This window comes from Emydura macquarii, unplaced genomic scaffold, assembly GCF_026122565.2.
Source record: "Emydura macquarii macquarii isolate MOO-44397 ecotype Brisbane River unplaced genomic scaffold, CSIRO-AGI_Emac_v2 contig_554, whole genome shotgun sequence".
Classification (NCBI taxonomy): Eukaryota; Metazoa; Chordata; order Testudines; family Chelidae; genus Emydura; species Emydura macquarii.
The window spans coordinates 14,705,352-14,726,128 of record NW_027130691.1 but is presented as its reverse complement, the minus strand read 5'-3'; the positions used below and the strand labels follow the sequence as shown (position 1 = coordinate 14,726,128).

Genomic DNA, 20,777 nt, shown 5'->3' with positions numbered 1-20,777 from the left:
AAATAGATGGAAGTATCTCATCCAAAGTAGCTAATATTGGATTAAAGAAGAATGTAGAGGATATGCTCAGTATGCTGAAGCCTATATCCATAGCCTTAAACAAACTTCAGAGAAATTGTTGCTGCGTTGCTGATGCTGTCGAAAATTGGAAGTCACTTCAAGAGACACTGAAGAAAGAAATACCTCACCAGGAAGTTAAACTGCAGGAAATAAAGAAGTGAATGGATCAAGCACTTTTCTTTTCTTGCGAACACTCTTGACCCCAGATATAAAGATAGATGCCTAACTTCTGATAAAGATGCTGCTGCCATGGCATGGGCATCTCAAAATCACTCCTCAGTTATGCCAGTCATAATAAATTTCAGGGCTGGAGCAGAACCATTTAAACAGTACATGTTTACTGGGGATGTTTTGAACAAAGTCACTTCCCTGAATTGGTGGAAATCATAAGCCAGGCACCTTGAAACAGAGTTCCTTCAGTTGCTAAGCCAACTTTTCACACCAATAGCTTCCTCTGCAGGCACAGAGAGAATATTTTCATCATTTGATATTATTCACTCAAAGTTAAGAAATCGACTGGGAGTTGAAAAAGCAGGAAAACTCTTATTTCTGTTTGTCCATGAATAAAAATGACAGTGGGAGTGGGGAAGATGAGAGCTAGTTGTAGAAGTTTTAAGGACCGTGTATATTTAATGTTGTGATGACTTGTCTGTTAGAGTTAATAAAATTTGAAAATTAAAAAAAAAAGTTTAAGGACAGCTGTCAGCTGGCAACTCAGGAGACTGTTGCAATTGCAAAAGTGAAACATTTATGTAACATTTAAGATTTAGTTTAATAAAATATAAGTGCTATTCTGTTTGTGTGTGTGATTTAATTCTTACCATTCCTAATGTACTGCTGCTACATCTGCAGCTTGACACAGGTAATGAGTATATGTACTATTTCTTAAATTAATAAAATCAAGTTATCTAAAAAAATTACACAAAGTATACCCTCCTAGATGTTGTAAAATGATGTACTGAGTTGTAAATTAACATGTTTTAGCGATCAGATTTGCACCACTGTTTAAGAAATGTGAAGAAGTATCAGTGGGAAACTTGATTTAAATCAGTGATTTTCTCTTGGTGATTTAAATCAATCCACCCTGAAACTAAGTTATAAAGATAGTGTTCATCCCCTAATTTAAAGCATATAGAGAAATGGGAGAATAGCTCTGTATAATGTCTCCTAATGTTAGCAAGAAGGGTTAAGACAGGTGATACACTTATGACAATCAGTAAGATATTTAAACACATGGTTAACTCTGAGTTTGTAAGTAGCTCCATTGACCTCAATGGGACTATTCACGTGCCTAAAACTAAGCACACATTTAAGTAACTTGTTGAATCAAGACCTAAGCTAGCTCCAAGAAGTCTATGCTGACATTAATATTAGTGATATACATCTTATTAAATGTAATAGGAGCATTTTCAGGTGGTCAAGAACATAATGTACAAGTAGAAGTGGAACTACATTCCTTGAGGACCCTAAACTCCCAGTTTAGACAAGAAAAGCAGAACTGAGCCTAATTATTGCTATGTAAGACAACTGCTCAAGAAGATTTCACAAACTTTTTCCCTTTACCCAAGGGGGAGAGGGAAGCCCATACAGGATTAACAATTTACAGGTCAAGTTCTAACTCCCTAAAAAATACAAGGCAACCACTTCCATTTACGGAATTAAGACATGCATTTGCTAATGTGGAATAAAGGTTCATAAAGGAGTTAATAAAAATCACAGCCACCTGTACAACCCATTCATAAACAAATGTATGTGCTTCCTTCTGTCTGGATGGAAGAATAGAATGTGTTTTAGTCTCAACCTTCCCTTGTTTAAATCAATACCTACAGTAGATGTAACTCTATACAGTGAGAACTATAGTATATAGCTTTATACCAGCTTCCCTTTCAAATTTTTCTCCACAGCTACTTAAAAACATTTAACATACTGTCAATAGGCTTTACTAAGCTCTTTAACTGCATAGCTCCATTTCATTCAAGTCTGCAAAGCTCTAATCTTTGTATGTACTTATGATTTACTTCTTTGTTAAGTGCATCAGAAAACAAGCCAGATAAGGCCCACAAACTGATGTGCCTGAAAGTGACAAGGCCTTTATGCTGTCAACTGTAAATTCCCTTGGCAATCACATCATCAAGAAAAAGACATTTAAATGGCTAAAGATGCAAAGTTTGCTGTTTTTTAAAAAGGTTTACATTTTGAGTACCAGAATAAAGTTCCCATGCATGTTCAGGATTATTTGCATCTCAGGGCTCTGCCAAACATAAACAAACTGAGCTGCCCTGTCTCATATCAGACCCCTAATGAATTACAACCTGGTTTCTCATTTGGAGTGTCATCTAGATGAGAGGCCTGATTCTGATCTGTTATACATCCAGAGGAACCCCACTTAGTGGCCTTGATTCTGGGTTTCACTAAGTATGTCTAAATTCCTCAAATATATACATACAGTACACTCTTGGTAATTTAAAAAAGGCACTGATATTCCTGTTTAACGTCAGCCTTTTGTGTGATTTCTTAAGTGTCCTGGAATGCCTCCAACATCTCAGGACTGTCAGAAGCCACAGCTGCCACAATCACGAAAGTTTTACTGAATAAAATTGGAAAGGGAAAATGGAACAATTTAGCCCAAGGAAGCAGGCTGCAAAGAGGACAGGTCTTGAGCCCAAATATTCTCCAGGGGCCAAATGTTGATTAGTTCCCCTCCCCCCATGCCAATGAGAAAGGTGGGAAGGATAAATGTGTAGAGTTAGCAAAAGGAAAACCGCAAACTCTTCAATTTCCCATTGTAGGAAAGTGTGGACTAGTCATTATCCAATGGGCACAAAATATCAGCGAAAGTAATTAACCATTGCCCTAAGCTAGTGTTAGGAGACCACTGTGCACAGGAGTTGCCTCTTTTGAATGAGCTGGAAGAGAGGTTTTGAACACCTATAGAAATGAAAGATTGCACGGCACTCTTAAGAGTAGAGGGGGGTTTAGCCTTCAAGTGCTGACAAAACCCTTCACAGGTACGATTACTTTGTTGTGACAGTTTCAATTTCCACTGGTGGCACTGGTCAGGACACAGACAAATGAAGGACTGACACAGGATCAGAGTGACAGGTCACAACTTTATTAACAATGTGAAGGGGTACATAAGGTCAACCCCCCCACCTTCCACATCAGACATTTAACTGGATCCAGCATGGGATGACAGGACTTCCATCACATAACCAATACCTCAGGATAGACCCCCTTCAGTCTATCCCTAGGACTCAGCTCAGCTCACTTTTGAACCCACTCGACCTTCCTCCCTCAAGGGGAGTAGAGGATACCAAGGAGACTCTTGGTCTGCATAGGCTTCATGCCTCCCCTTGTGACAGAGACAAAGTCCACCAGTGAATCACTAGGTCTCCTTTATCCTTGGGACCTAGCTCTTTTAGCATTTATCTGTGCGTTATACCAGCTCAAGCAGTAACTAACTAAATATTCGTAAATTATCTGCTGATGTTAGACTTCCTATTCCTACTCCTTTGTCTGACTGTGGCTCCACAACACCGTGAGGAAGGAGAAAGACCCACCAGACCTCTGCCAGTTTGGTCTAATAAAAAAAAAAATTCCTTCCTGATCCCCAAAACAGGTGATCATTTCCAGGATGCTGTGGGTTTGATACTGCCAATATGGGGGAAGGAAGGGGAATGGGCGGTAGGGAGGGACAGCTGTGGAGCCAGTCAAAAGGGCCTCCAAGAAAGCTTTAAATTGGTGAGGAGGAAGCATGAGGGCCAATCAGCACCCTTATTCCCTGACAGCCAGCTTGCCAATGGAAGACAAAGAAAACCCCTTTCCCCCCTCACTATATTTCTACCTGTTTCAGAAGTGAACAGATTCAGGCATTCAGCTCCAGCATTTCTGAGTTCATGAGCTCTCCCCTTTTCCCCAGCCTTTTTTAGGAATTTGGCTTCATTGCTGCTAGTCCATCAAACATCTCTGCCATTGAGCTGAGGAAGGGGCAGTCTTCACTTTCTCAAACTACAGCACACGGTTAAATAGCTGCCACATTCCATACCAGACATAGCAGCATTTCATTGGTGAGTAAAGGATTCCTGTATAAAGCTCGCGCGCGCACACACACACGCATGCAGAGTTAAAGGTTAAGGTTGAAAGTATGTGTCAATGAACTCCTCTTGTCCCCTCAAGAAATTGTACTTTTAAAAAATTCTACAAATTAAAAAGTTTGGGCACGAACAGGGAAAGGGCACAACCAGTTCCCACAGCTACGTATCTCACTCACTATCATCCTACCTTGTACAACTTTAACTTTGTCTCCTATAAAAAAAACTATACAGAGATCAAAACAAGTTGTTATGGGGCAAAGTTAAGATTTCTTGGACAGTTTAAGTCAGTGGGAGATGGCAAGAAAAGAATGGCCATTTCCAAGTGCACTGCTCCTCAGAAGAGCTAACCAAATCAAATACACTTGGAGTTTCTAGGCCACACCATTCTGGAGATCTGATGCACCAAAAAGACTTAGAAACACGCCAGAGAAGGACAGGGAAATTTTCAGGACACTTCCACTTTTAAACTTATTTTCTTATTTATAAATAAAAATTCTGAGAAAACTTTACTCTGAAATAAATAGGCTCTGTAAAATTTTGGAGTGGTTTCTTTTAGGGGGAAAAAAATAGGGGTGTTAAAAAGTCAAAATATAATTGGAAGTTACCTTCAACCTTCACTGCAAAGTTGCTATCACCGCCCCATAATGCAAATTAGGTACTTTCACAATATTTGGGAAAAGAGAAACAATACAAATGTATATAGTATTATGAAATGCTCCTGATAAAGTTACAGCATACTTCATATAAACCAGCAGGTCTGTCAAAATAATTTTCTTTGCACACAGTTCCAGAATTTTGCAAATGCTCTCAAGGAAAAAAATTAAACTAGTATATCTGAGGAAAAATTTAGCAAGCCGTAAAAAGTTACTGAGAACTCATGTTAAAATCCCCAGTGCTCAGAGAAATGCATCCTTTGCTGCACAGGAATTATTTAACACTTAAACATGAAGGTATTTCATATGTGTGATAACTATTTTCACATAATTGGCCTGTTCCCACTGAAGGCAGTATCACTGAGGATGAATACAGTAGAAAACAGAGCAGTTGGAACCACAGGGAATTGTGGATTTTGATATATGGCCTGACGTTAGTGCCTGATCCAGTGTTTGAAGCCAGAGATAGGCCTGAAGCAACATCCCATCCCATATTTCAAATCCGGGCCCAAATGTCACATCACTGTAGTGGCCAAACCAAAACCCTGCACTCAAACACTCACAGTGCCTTGGGGCTTTGAAAACTAACTCTAAACTTTTCCAATTTCAGACTCCGTATTACTTTAAGCCAGTTAAAGAGTTAATTCCAAGATGCAAACTTTGATCAGGACTTAAACTGGGGTTCTGACCCTGACCAACTCAACTGCAAACGGTGATGGGGTGGGCCTACGGAAACCCGTAGGAGCTGAAAACCAGTACTAGTAATCATGCCATATTACCAGAAAGCTCTGAATGTCTGCTTACTACATTCAAGACTGAAAAGGGATCCCCCAGTACATATGTCATCTGACACTGTTCCCCTGTGGGTAAGGCTGCTGTTGCCTCAAATTGGGAGGCAGCTGACAGCACTTCATAGAGATGAGAGGATGGTTGAAGGTTACCATTGGTCCCTTTAATCATGGATTTAAGATCCACGATTTTTGGGCAGGATTTCAGCAGCTGTGTTGTTAAAGTTTCAGTGGTATTGCTGGGCAAACATTTGTCTGAAAGATTAGAATTAATTTTCAGCCAGTGAAAATGCAAGCAAAGTGTAACCATGTAGTTTTAAAATAAATCAAAAACCATTAATTGCCTTCAATCAGTTAGGACCCAGATCTGCTCTTAGTTACACCAATATATACCAGGAGTAACTCCAGTATATACAAGATTAGAGCCTGGACCACAGTTTAGATTTGGTGCCCTTTTCGATCTCTATCCTCAGTATAGTAACTGTAGTAAGGATGCATCATGTGACTGCAGTATGTTTTTACATATAAAAGGCTATCTATTCTTGCCACTTCACATATGCCTATTTTGGGCCCCCATTCTAATTATTTTAGATTATTCTCTGGCTCATCTCAATTTTTTGCCTGTATTTGTTTTGTAGATTGGCTTTTTACCTCTGAGTGTAGTTTGACTTCATTAAGTAATTTTTCCTTTAGTAATCTGACATTCTATGTTCTCTGCAACTGCACAATAAGTTACTTTGACAGCAAACAATTCTGGAACCACTATCATCATTCTTAAAATAAAGAGCCCTCTAACCAACTACAGTAGCATCTGAAGTTACACTGCAAAATGACTTCAATCAACCCAGCATCTATGTTCCATCTAAAAAGAAAGAAAGAAAATATATCTATCCTAAACGTGCACAAGCTCGCTTAAAATTGAGGCCATATTATCATCTTATCCTGACACTGAAAACAGATTTACATGGAAAAATTAACTGAAATGTATTACTAGTGCAGTTAAGGATAATATTCCCTACCCTTCTGTGCTCTCTCTCTCTCTCTCTCTCCTTTCTGCCCATCCAGAAATACCAAGTCTGTTCATCTCAGATGTGCATTTTTAGTAGTTAGCATTCTGCTCCTGACATCCAGCTTTTTCCTCCCAGTGGAAAAATATCCAAGGAGACGGGTTTCTTTTGCTAACTCTATGTACATCAACAACCAATCACATGTAATTTGACAGCCACAATAGTTTCAGGTCAGGCATATAAAAAAGGTAAAAACCCCATGCTTTCCTCCCTGAGAAGTCCACAGGTGATGTACAACACAAGAAATACAGACAAGCAAGCATCTAAACATCATAGGAATCGTACCATCTCTAGCAGAAAGGTCAGTGGCCGCAAGAACCATCTGTATATCAGTAATCATTCAAGTAATCCCACAAAGGCCAGGTAAGAGAATGACTTTTTGATACCCTGATTGCATTGAGAAATCCAGTTCAACTGTTTTGCTACAATGCATGGACAACTTCCAGCTAAGATGATCAAAGCAAGCTGAATCACCAACACTTAGAACATACAAGCCCATATTAATACATGTAAGTGTCATCTGCAGGTTTTACTCTTTTTATTCCAGGAAAGCAGAAGTCTACATGATCTCTATTTAACTTGCAAAAGCTTTGCCTTGCAATGCCCAATGACACTCCAAGGTATGGTATAATGGTTGAATTTTTCCAGCGCTATAATACCATTATCTAACATTATGGGCAAGAGGGGGTCTATTTAAACCAACTTCACTCTTTTGTTTTAAACATTGTCCTCTGCTACAGCCAATATCAAAATTAAAGAGAAAGCAAAAGAATGGTGTGTGGAGAACAAACCTTTAACAATGGCAGAGTTTCTCTTTTCTTTTTTTTTTTTTTTTTTTTAAGAATACTATTTCTAGCTGTTCAGTGCCAAAGGGTGCCCTGGATTTATTGAACCCTATTGAAGGTCAAAGTAAACAATAGCTTGCTTTTGGGGGGAGGTTCAACAGTTAACACAAGAGACAAAAGCAAAATCTCTCTCGAATAGTCTGTTAGAAAAGAAGCTTAGATTTCTCGCCTAGCCCTCTGATTAAAAATAATAAACCAAAAACCTCTCCCTCTCTACAGACAGACACTCTAACAAAGCCACCAACAGACACGCATAAATAAATTCAGACGATCTATAGAGGGTGTGGGGGAGGAGGAGGGAAGCAATGCAAGTTTTGCACTAACCTGTTTGAGTTCTGCAGGCATTTATGAAAGGTGGCAGTTTTACAGTCCCTACTAAGCAGACTCCGGTTTATGGCAGGCTCTTTGCGGACTCAGATCTTTGCTTGACGGTCCGGTTCACTTGCCTTCCCAGCCTATTTTCTGAATGAATCGACACTCTTCCCCCCCCCCCCTTTGTAATCTGATCAATTGCAGTTTGAGAGTTTATCTACACACAGAACCAATCCAGGGAAAAGAACCCACAATCAAAGTTGCTCTGAAGAAAAACTGGTGATGGTAGTAGAGAAGGAGCTTCTTCAGATGGTTTCTTTCTTTCCCAATCCCCTAAAGAAAGCAAATCTCCTCGTGCTGCTGCTTTTTGGTGCTGGTGCCGCTGCTCTTCCCACCGCAACGAAGCGCAGCTCCCACCCAGTCTCTGAAAACTCAGTCCTCTTTGGGGGCGGAAACTGACAGACACTCACAGCTGGAAGCTCCAATAAAGCAGGCACTAGCCACACCCAGCAAGCAGCCGCCGCCGCCTGAGAGTCGAGTGAGACACAGACTGGAGCCAGTGTAAAACACCATAGCTCAAGGGGGAGAGAGCTCGCTTTTTGCTGCTGGATTCTGCATGCTGCTGTTCTTCCAAGCGCCACAACCTTACAGAAAAGGCAGGGGTTCCCTATCTTACTGCAAAGGGACCCTGGCAGTTTGAAATCTAGTCCGTTTTTTAAAGAAGTTAAAAATAGTTTCAAGTTCTATGCCTGCCTCCAAGCACCCCCCGCCAAGCTTTCTGGTTAACAGTCACATTTTTCCAGTTTAAAATGTTTTTCTCTTCGCTTTTGCTGCTGTTCGAAGGACCCACACAAACAACACGGGTAACCGTGAAAATAGTTATGAACTAAGTCAACAGCACGAAGTTACCCATTCAAAAAATCTCAATACCACCACATTTTCCTTCTATTTTTCCCCAGTTATTTTAGGAGGTTACCTGTAACAAGAATAAATATAAGTTCCCGGACAGAAGGGAGATTGTTAAAGTCAACGGGGTCTAACAGCCTCAGAAGTAGTTCCTTAAAACAGAACACCCTTAACCTGAAGAGTAACTAACCTGTTTTTTTATGAACTACGAGGGGTCTCAACATTTTAAAAACTTGAGTAGGGAAATCTTCCCGCTTGTTTGCAGTTCACTCACTTTGGACAGTGAAAATAAATTGACTAGCCAGCAGTCGTGCAGTAGCACACACACAAAAAAAAGATCATCCATTTTTAATCACAGTCTCCTCCCCTCTTAGATTCCCAGCACAGGAAAACTGGGATTTACAATTAGCTAAGGTCATCAAATTATTTTTTATCATTTTATTCATACCTGGGAGTTGCTGCTAGGCACTTCCATAATATATATATGTATGCATGTAAAAATACATTAATTTTGCACTTTTTTGTGGTAAATTTTAGCAAAAAAAAATTAGCTGTTCTTATATTTCATATTTATGTTGTTCAATAGAAAAACAAAGACTTTACATCAAAATATTGCATGATTGTGATACTCTTAATGTAAACAACCTGCCCTAATTTATACACCTGCCTTTCAACCAACATCTCAGTTGCTCTGGTGAGAGCCCAGTTACTGAAAAGGAAAAGTATCTCCCATACCTCCCAGAACTAGGCTCTGACCCCTCTTTCTTCACCTTGCAAGGAACAGCAAGAGAAATACACATTAATACACCTCAAAAGCACATTCAGTCCCCTGGGAAAGGCTCTTCCCTTGGAAACCTACCTTAACTAATGTGACTGCTTTATCACCTGCTGACCCACGACCAGGGAAAAGGATGATATTTAACTTGCATTCTGACACTGAAACCCTGCCCTTCGGATGGAAGCAATCAATGGGGTTTGAGTCAGCCAGCTAAGCCCTGCCTCCCATGCTAAATAACTGGCATTGCTCTCAGTGACTAGCCAATGGCTGAGGATATTTTTTCCTCTTTCATACTAGCTTCCTGCAGCAAACAACCCTTGCAATAAATAAATCCACCACTCAACAGCCAGTGGTCTGAACAATGGTAATTAGGGATGGACTGCTAGCTGTGCTGCTGGGCACCAGACCTCAAATTAGAGCGTGATCATGGAAAATAGGAACAGTCACCAACAGAGTCTGGAGCCAGCTACCAAACAGAGAATCAGAAAATAGGGTCACAGTTACATATTTTGCATTTTCAGAGCAGATGTTCTCACACACAAGCTTGCTTATCCCACAGTTTCTCACACATCTCAACCTCTATTCTAATGCTTCCAGTCAGTGTTACCAACCTGTTAACTAACATTAGTTGTAACATAAAAATCAGAAAGAGGTGTCTCCCACAGCGATATTCAAAAACAGAAAAGAACACAGAGGGTCACAGGGTCTATTTAATTGTAACTTCAGCTTTCCTCTTACTATCAAACATTGTCGGAGTTTGAGCTAGACACTTGAGTTATGGGACAACTGCCTTTGGCTTTGCATTTTAGGGGCCAAAGAACTGAGCAGAACTATGTGGCTTAATTTTGATATTAGTTTAAAATAAACATCACAAAAGTTCCTCTGGGTGACTTCAATGGTAGATGCTGCACAAAATTTCATCCCAATCTAAAACTCTTATCTGTAGAACCTTGCGCAGATACAAAATTTCTATCCAAAATCTACAAACATGGTCTGCGGATATCCACAGATTTTCAGGGCTCTTTAATTATCTGTGCCACCCCAGTTTGCTCCAACAGGTGAGAAATATTCAGAGTTCATCTAACATGGAGCAGTTTAGAGGCAAGTTGGCAATGAGCTTTGAAAACATTCTTAAAGGTCATGGCAAGGCAAAAGAAGGAATGCATCTTACTAGCACAGGAAGGACAGGAAGCAACCCCTTCTTTAGTTAACTAAATAAAAAGTTCAACTTCTGCTGACACCACCCTGATGTAGAAAAGTGCTATTTATATCAGACGTGCGGGGTATGTGCCAGAGCCCAGTCCTTTATAATGTTTTCTTTTATTGAGTGTAAAGTCTATAGCCATATGGCATTGAAACAGCTACTCTTGCATGAAAACCAACACACCTGAAAATTTCAGGCATGACCCTGGCAGCTCTGACTCAGATAAGCGGTCTCCCATATTGCCAGATCTCAGATAATTTTGCAAGCCTGTGATATTTGGTATTTTTCTTAAAGCCCCAGCTCCTGAGTCATGCTAGTATGTAAGAATCTTAGTGTTTCTTTAAAAAAAAAAAAAAAAAAAAACATTTGTCACCCTTACGGTTCTGGAGAAAAGCTTGAAAATGTGAATCCTGAAGGCTCAAAAATCAGAAGGCAAATCAAAAACACAAAATGTATTTCAGGTCTCATGATTTCTAAGCCAATCTCATGATGTTTTGAGGGCTCAGCTCATTAATTTTTTAACACTTAGGGTTGGCAATACTGAGTTTGATGCTGAAAACAATGGAACTACTCATTTTAAGAAGCATTTGCAAGATTAAGCCCCTAAAGGAGTCACTCTGAATTTTAAATTTTGGCAACAGACTGCCTGTCCTTTGCCATGTGAGTGTTGATGATAGCCCATCTCTTTCATTCTAAGGGTTGCTTTTTTGCCTCTATTCTTCCTACACTTCTGGGCCCTTTCATTTTTTTTTCTTTTTAAGATACCACCTTTCATCCAACTGCAACCTTTTTTCTCCTTTAGAAATTAGAGAAAAAATAGGAAATTTAAGCTCTATCCCAGTATAGGACTTTCTTTAGTACTATAAAGTCTGTCTAGGTTTTTTCCAGGCTTGTTTTAAATGTCCCAAAGAAAGAGGTTTCAATTACTTGTTTGGAGACTATATCACAATAAAATCTCACCATAACATTTTTCCTGGTGTTCAGCCAAAGAGTTTCCTTTTTTAAATTTCATCCCACTATCCCTAGATATACCCATGTGAACCATCCTAAAAAAATCTTCCCTATCACGACTGCTGCTCTATGGATTGATCTGCTCAGGAGTAAAAGTGAAATGGTTTACAACTCTGCCTCAAGACTCAGCATAGGACTTCAGTGACATGTAGCTTCCATAAAGCCAGCAGAACAAGAGGTCCCAAAGCAGCTCAAAAACCCTGGTTTCCCATACAGAAACATCATGGTTGCCTATCACAGCCCTGAATACCAATCAGCCTTTTTTCATTACTTTAATGTCATGGATAAACTGCTTTCCTTTGTTCCATTTAATATATACAAAAAAGCAGCAAAGATAGTCAGAATTCTAAATACTGATACACCAGAATGGGTCAATGTGTCCTATTTTAATTCTTTTAATAAGGGCAAGTGGAAATAAAGAACTGTATCTTCAAGTCACACACCAGAAGGATCCTCTTCTCTGTTAGAGGTTCCATTATTTCCAATATGCTTGAACAATTACATGAGTTTTACGAGCACCTGTTTCAAGTAGGATGTATTATTGTAATGCGGTATGTACTCTTTACTCAGGATAAGATTTAAGAGTGAAGAGCAGTTATTTGCAGAATACCTAATAATTATCCAGAAAAATATTTATACAGTACATGTAAAAAATCAGCTGATCATAGAGAAAGAGCTCCTGGATTGATTTTCTTGCATGCTATTCTGGGAGCATATACTGAGGTACATTGTGTGGGACACCAGTCCGGTGATAGGTCTTCTCTGGGATATCTTTAATTTCTCAAATTTCTAAGTTTCATTGAGAGAAGGTGGTTAGTTTGGTTTGATCATTTTCAAAATGCCAAAAGCAGTTAGGCATGTTACTAACTTTTGATCTAGTCCAATTTCTTTTTATTAAAAAACAAAACCTGTTTTTGTATCATAATGGCAAAAATACATGGAACCATTTCAAACAATTCTACATTATCTTTTGAAATGAGGGTTAAGGTCTCCTGGGTAAAGTCCTTGCGTACTAAATTTTAGCCCTGGGAAATTTTGTGCAATTGAGATACTCACACATGAAAATAGACTGGCAAAGGAAGAGAAGAATTAATGGAAATTCAAATGCCACCTTTAACTATAGTGACCTAAAAACACCACTATGTCTTTGGCTAAAGATATATCTTCAGTTTAAGTCCTGTTGCTAAAAAGCACTTAGGCAACATTATGTAGCACTTTCCATCCCCACAGCTATAGTTAAAATAATAATTTGTTCAGCCCAGCAATTTGGCAGTTTAAAAAGGACAGAAGCTTTTTACCATGAATAAACTGTGATATTTATTTTAAAATAAAGGCTGTAATTATACTTGGTACTCTGCCTCAGGCTATTGATGGCCATCTTTGGCCATTCTATTCTGAGTTACACCAGAGCAAGTCCACTGACTTCCGTGAATTATTCCAGGTTTGCAACAGGGAAACTAAAGGCTTGTCTTCATGTACAGAGCTACAACGGCGCAGTTGCACTGATGCAGCTGCGCCGCTGTAGCGCTTTAGTAAAGACGCTGCTACACTGACAGAAGAGCTTCTCCTGATGGCATAGTTTATCCACTTCTTCAAGAGGCGGTAGCTCTCCTGTTGACAGCACTGTCTACATGAGAAGTTAGGTCAGCATGTTGATTTTTCACATCCTGAACAACATAGTTGTACAGATATAGGTCTGTAGTGTAGACCCGGCCTACTAGTAGAATCTAACCCATAAGCATGCCATCACTTTTAGTAAGATAACCCAGGCTAGCAACAGATTCAGTAATTCAGCAATGTCAATTGTAACCCTCAATTTCATTTACAAACTTCTTTCACAATACAGTTCATTTTGAGTTTTCATGACTGCAGAACTGAACCAAATAGGAGATGTGAAGATTTGGAAAAACTGGCTGTACAATTTATTAATTCTGGCTGATATTATGAAATGGTTACTATAAGAATTGTATCACTGAATGCCTCTTTATAACTGAAGAATCCACCATTGGCTAACAGGGCTGTATTATGTCTCTGCAAGGGACAATAGTGAGTTGTTCGAATTGAATGGCTGCCTATCTAGGTGGAAATACCTGAATGACAAAGGGTTAGCTGAAGCCAGAAGATACTTTCTCCACTTCTCCTCTTCCAGCAGACATACTGGGGAGTGGAAAGTCACTAGCAGCAGAACAAAGACACCAATGTGGTGATTCTAATCTTTAAAAAGGACTCATAGAGGGAAGATTCAGAGCCACACAGGAAGTTTTTGGGCAGGAGAGAGGAAGAGGAAAGACCAGTCAAGGTCCGAGAAGACAAACTGGGGTCAGAAGGCTGCATGTTTCACAAAACAATCCATGCACTGCAGTAGAAGAATTCATACAACTCCCATCCCAACCCAAAGAATGCTCTAGAGTGGTAAGTACAGCAGAGAAATGCATGCAGATTTTATTATTTTTGTACAGATCTGTGTATTTCTTGTGTGATTAAGTAAAGAGCAATGGTGTTAGAATCCTGTGCAAAGTGTCTGTGTGCTTTATCCCCTTGAGGAGTTAATCAGTGAACCCACAACACCACACAGCTGGAGTTTTAGGAGAGGAAGTGTTTAAGTTATGAAGAAAGTCTGAGAGATCAACACTGGTTTTAAGGAGTGGACAGGGGGCTGTGTGGTTGCAGCTATCTGGAGGAGGTGCCATAGAGAAGATCTGCAGCCAGAGAGTGTGCCAAGAGTCTCTAAGACAGCAGCAGTGCCTAGATTTCCTTCAGATTCTGAGGGCTTAACACACCTTAATATAACAGCTATAATTGTTAGCATAAAAACAGCTGTGGTCTTTCTGACAAACAACGGATGGAACTTTGGAATTTAGCAGTTACCTTATAAAGTTGAAGGGTATAGTCTTGTGAGATGAAGCCCCACAAATGTGAAAATGAGATAGGTGCTGGTGACTATGGAGAACAGCAATGGAGTCTAACAATGGGTGCCTATTTTCAACTATTAATAGAGCCTGTAAGAATCAAGATGAGAATATGTCTTTGATGTACTAACTACATATGAGCTATCCTTGCAAAATTAAACTGTCATAGGAAAATGAAGATCATCACTCTTCCCAAAAAGGGCAAGGACTAAGCTCTCAGCAATTTAGTTGCTAATTTTTTTAGTTCAAAATACTTTCTCCAGGAGCAACCTACTATTAAAATCCATACAGTGACTTGACTCAGTACAGGCCATGCTCGCAGTCTGATGACAGTAATTTTCAGTAGGTAACGTACTTGATCCTAATAAGTTGCCCCTGCATGGTGCTGAGTGCTCTCAACTCCAGTTGTCTTCAGTAGAACTTAAAGTGTTCATACTGGAAACCTCCTTGCAGAAGGCTCTTTATATGTCATGTGCTTTGGTTCAAAGGGTCAGATTCTGCTCCAACTGAAATCAGTTATAACACTCCCATCGACTTTTTGGACATGCATTTTCATCATCTAAGTTCTTGCATTAATTTAAGGCCCACTCCTGTGGGGCTAGATTCTGCCCTCTGCACTGTCAGAAGTGCAAAAAGAATTATGAAGGAGCCATGCAAGCTTTGGGATCCCCAGGAGGAAGTCTGACTCGAACGTAATTCCTTTCAAAGGGCCCCAGGCTGTACACACCAGTGCAGTGATCACACCACCTCTGGCCTTGTGGTGACATCACCTCATTTCAGACACTACCAGCTGTGATGCGCTCAGAGGAAGCTGATTCCTGGTTGGGATTCTGGCCAGTCCCAGTAGAGGGGTAGAGAGTGGGACTTCCTTATGCATCCATCCAGGAGCTGATCAAAATCTGACCCAAATAATTTCCTGGAAAATCAAAGTGTCATCCCTCACATGAGTAACAACTGAAGGATCAAGCTCCTACATTTTTAGGGTGTCAGATGAGTTTAGACTAGGATTAAACCACTTGAACTCTGAATGGGGGAGTGGGGGAGAAATGGAAGGAGCAGAGGACTCCTCAGATACTCAAGCAAAGCCCTGTTTAGATCGGCTATATTTTTTCCACTGCTGTGCTAGCTGTAACTATATATGCATTTCTAATGCATCTATCACCTATAATATCAAGATGACAAAGCTGGCCCCTACATTTCAACAGTCAAATTCTACAAACCTATGCTACTCTAGTTTAGGGCAGAGAATCTCAAGAGATATGCTTTATTGCCTTTCTCAGAGGAATGGATTAATCTCTGTAATCTGGAAACAAGGAACAAAAAAGTGATCCAATAGCTTACTGAATCTATCAAGAATCATACATGCTATTTGGGTCAATCTTCCTGATTTTACACAGGTGTAACGCCACTGATTTCAGCAGTGGCTTTTTTCTCAGCAAACATCTGCACTAATTTTTTCTTGTATCTTTGCATTCCTGCTGTGTGCTCTGCTGTACTTTTCAGCTGATCTTTTGCTTGCCTTACTTCCCAAAAAGGAATGTCACTTTTGGCAGGAGCTTGTGTTCCACCACAAAGGCACTGCAGTATTAATATGGAACAGAAAAATGCTGGCATTCTATTATTGACACAAAATACACCAGACAGCAAACTTCCTTACCAAAAAAAAAAAAAAAATCCACGCTTGCTTATTTTTAATTTGTCTTCTGTTTCAGCTGGCAAACTGCATGCTCCAGAAAAATAAGCGATCAAAATCTTAAACATGAAACATTCTGTAGCTTTGTTTTCACAGGTTGGTTTTGCTTGAGCAGCCAGCAACACATTTGCACAGTGGAAAAAGAATGAACTGGAGATACTCTTTACTTGGTTGATTAATGGCATTTCGAGCTGGGTTTTCAAGATCTCCTGACAAACACAACCACTTTGGGATCTCTCTCAAGTCTCTTAGTTCTTCCCTCATGTTCACTTAAACCCCCACATCTCCCTTGTGCCTTGGTTAAGTTCAAAAGAAGGCAAAGCAAGCGCCAAAATTATTTACTAATTTATGTATAGCATAAGGATACACCTTTGAGAAATTTATTAAAAAATTCTCACTAGTTTTAAGGCAAAAACCCTAGTGTGGCTAGAGTCTGGACCTGTTTTACTACTATGTAGTACCATTTTAGTTAAACCTGCCACAAGGCAAATCTAATCAAAATGGCAGTAACAAAAGATCCATGTGCTTAGAGCACTCTCAGTTGAAATGGTGGGAATCTTTTTTTTAAAGAAATATCCTGGTCTACATATGGGCTGTTGTACTGCTTTAACTATACTAGCTTGAAACTGTTAAAGCAATACAATCCCCCTAATATGGATACAGTTATACCAGTATAAGGCACTTTTATACCGGTATAACTGCTTCCACACTCAGATTGGTACTGATTTAAATATTTCAGTTAAAACGAATCAGAGCCTATGCTGAGGTATATAAACCCCACACTGGACAACAAGGGGTTAAGGAGCTGCTGTGGGCTCATGCACAGACTGGAGGAGCTGTTTAAAAGGGGAGCAGAACAGCTCACTTGGGGGCAGGCCAGGGAAGAGAACAGAACTTCAACCCTCTGCTTCTGAGGAAAGGGCTGACTGAAGGCAGGAGCGTCCCAGACAACCACTGCCTTAAGCCCCCTCCTTGGGAGAAGAAAGGGCCAGATACTGAGAGGGAGATTCCCCTCTATCTCTTATTAATTCAGTTTCTTTGCATTAATCCCCTTGCTTTTCTGCTTATGGACTACCCCAAAAGGGGAGAGACTTTTGAAGTGACCTCTCCAATTCACAGGAAGAGGCAGGCCACTGCAAAGAGAGAGCAGCCACGGGTGGGAGGCCCTCAGCAAAGCGAGAGCTCCTATGCCATGCCTGGTCATGAGGCAGCACTAGCAATAAGTCCACCCCTTCACAGAGCTCTAAGTGAAATAGTTAAATCTGTATGGAAACTGTGTAGACCCGGCGTTGGTGAATCTCTAATAAGCCTCCACAAACAGGATAATCACAAACCCTGCTGCAGAGAAATGCTTCAAGAGAGCAAATTACTGTGTGCTATATAACAAACAGGTACAAACAGCAGGCTCAATCCTACCATCAGATGTATGGGCATGCAGTGTTAGCTAATGCATTTGCACAACTGCTCAGAGGTGCTGACTTTACAAGACAGGCATACAGATGCTCATCATTAGTCTAAGTGCAGGATCAGACCCTTAAACATGTAACTAAAAGCAAGAATAAAATCAGATTTGAGAGTTAAGAAGTATCTAGCAATATGACTGCATCCAGACAGGTGCTCTGAAACACTTAACTAAACTAGAGGGACATATTCAAAATGGTGCACAAGGATTAGTTTCCCAACTTCCATCAATAGCAAGAGCAACACAGCAAATCCTAGAGCATTGCTTTGAAAATGTAACTCATTGCCCATCTTTGCACTTTTTCCTTGGGAATCTCAATGGTGTTGGGTTTTCACATGGTGTGATTGCAACCCCAACAGTTTATAGGGTGAAATAAATCTTTGAAGTTATGGAGCTGCTGGACTAATACATACACCAGACAGCAGTTTAAGGTTATCAGCTCAAAATGTGAAAAACCCAGTATTTGTATTTTGTGTTTAGAAACAACTGCATTTTTAGTTACTTTGCCACTCCATTCAGGGTGAAAATGGCCATTGAAAACAAGATCAACATACTAGTTGTATTTATAGTTTCCAATCCCAGGTATCCAAAGACAACACATCATGAACAATACACCTGCTGCTAGGAGGAATAGATATAGAATCACAAAGCTACCCTACAACCAATGTGCAGTCAATGTTCACTCCCGAACAATATATGCCAATTCCGTATTCTCTGAACAACACTACATCCAATTTTCCTTTCCCAAGGGATCTATTATTTCCCATGTAAAAGTACTCCATAAAACACAGCAGAGATCCAGAAAACTCACAGTAATAACACTACTGTATTAGTTTAAACAGCAAGAATGCAAATGGGTAAAATTCATGCCCACATTTCTTTTAATACCAGGTTTTGTAAATCTACATATTGTATATGCACACGTATAAAATCTCCATTTTGGGTATAAGCTACCTCCTAGTGTCTCTTTAACCAACTATTAAAGAAAATTCTATGCTCCACTTGTAGAGAATTCAAAAAATAAAAATTAAAAGAATCAAAAATCAACATCAGAGACATGCAATGCAATGAATATTTTAATTCAGTAGGTTATTTAGTCAATTTTAAGTCTTTTCGGACTCCATTTTAATGGTCTCAATTTGAAGTACAGGAGGGACAGTCTTGTAGGCAAGGCACAGGACACAGAGTTAAAAAGATCTGGGATCTACTGCAAATTATGCCACAAACTCTCTGTAAAACCTTGGCCAAGTCACTTAGTTTTTGTGTCTCAATTTTCCAATCTGTAAAACAGGACTAATTGCCTATCTGGCATGAGTAGAAAACACTTTGAAATCCTTGAAAAGCATTGCAAGATCACTGGAAAAAAGACTTGAGAGATCAAAGTATTGTTGTACTGTATTCATTGGGATAAGCTAGCCTAAGTGAGAAAACTGTGTTGTATTTTTTTTATGAAACATTAACATGAATAGAAATTGTCAGTGTATTGATAGGGGCAGGAGGCCTTTGAATGTGAACATTTTTGGTCAGATCTCCAGCTGATGTGAATTGACATGGCTCCACTGAAGTTAATGCCAATTTACACCACCTAAGGATGTGACCTTTTATTGTAACACGTTTCACGTGTGAGCTATTTTTATTAAAAATAATGTTCTTTAATATTTAAAAAAATGCTCTGAATGGTTAGCCATGATCCAATGATAATATTGCAGCTCTTTGCAGTTCAGGGTTCTATAATAAAGACCCTACACATGTGCACTTTCATATCTTTTCCCTATTCTACCATCCTCAGAGTAAGAACTAAGTTGAAGTCTGATTTGAAACGAAGTGAAATAGAAGCAGGCAGATTAAATAAAATCCCTCACACATGAAGGGCATTAAGATTTATCGAGCTTATAAAAAAAATCACATCCTCATTGGAGTCTTTAACATTTGTGAAAGAAACATGATACGCACTATTCATAAGTGCCATATTTAAAAGGTTATTGTGCCATGTCTGCATTGGTAAAAGGACAAAATGGCCAAATCCATCGGTGCTGCCAGTACTCTGACAGCTTGGGACATCAACCTACACAGTCACTTTTTTACATTGTCTTCTACAGCAAAATTTAGGAAAGCAAACACAAGGATGCATGGATAGCTGGCTCTGTTCATTTGAGTACAACTGGATTTCAGTTTCAGTAACATATAGCCAGGGCCAGCCACATAGCTTCTAGTGCCCAAAGCTACAGAAGAATACACTGATCAGAATGGAGCTACAGGTGGTGTGGGTTTTAGCAAGAATTTCTATTAACAGAATAAACCCTAAGATTAAAATATGCACTTAAACTTTACATTTATTAGAGTTCTGTAGGGCAGGAAAGGTTTGGAACACCATTTTTAGGGGGGGAAGGGGGTGATGCTTTCAGACCAGGTGACTGCTCATGCCAAGGCTCCTAAGCCTGACTGAACACTGAGAAAGGCATAGCTGAAAACCAGTCTGGCTCACCTGTGTGTTACTATTGTTAAAATAAAATAGGTATTTGATTTATAAAATTTGTTTAGTGTTTAGGCTCTCTGAAATGCTTGTATGTTGCTGCATGCATTAATCTCACTTACAACATATGTATCCAGGTCTAAAGGTAATATTTAAAGTGTTTGCTCTGTGACTCCTTCCCTTCCCTTCCCCCCCCCCCCCCCCCCCACACACACACACACACACACACACACACACACACAGTCGGGGGGAAGCATTAACAAGTGTGAAACATTAGTTTACCACAAGAGGTGTCATCAGACAGACACCAGACATGCCATTGCGGAACATCAGTGGACAAAAGACTTTGTTGATTGCTTCCCCCACACCCATGAAGAGGAGATGTGTGCAAACAGTCATCACACCATCTTGAGCTCTGGTTGAATGGAATAAAAATCCCTAAGAAATTATCTCTATGATGCTTGACCTCTGAGGGGCAAAAACTTCTATGCAAAAGCATGGGATCCCCGGCTGCTTAGCTGG

At 39.8% G+C, this 20,777-nt stretch overlaps 1 protein-coding gene across 16 annotated transcripts in view; it reads right to left on the bottom strand.

Moving 5' to 3' along the window:
• ARVCF (ARVCF delta catenin family member) overlaps positions 1 to 20,777 on the bottom strand; it is a 395,675-nt gene that overhangs the window by 209,263 nt on the left and 165,635 nt on the right. Inside the window, exon 1 of one of the 16 annotated variants that reach the window (XM_067539844.1) lies at positions 9,585 to 9,796. The exons of 14 other annotated variants lie outside the window; for them this stretch is intronic. Coding sequence is in view for 1 of the 2 variants with exons in the window: in XM_067539843.1 (XP_067395944.1) it covers positions 7,832 to 7,852 (21 nt within the window). In the remaining variant the exon portion in view is untranslated. Of the gene's footprint in view, positions 1 to 7,831; positions 8,548 to 9,584; positions 9,797 to 20,777 lie in introns of those variants that run through there. One more of the 16 variants, XM_067539843.1, reaches the window with a different exon arrangement.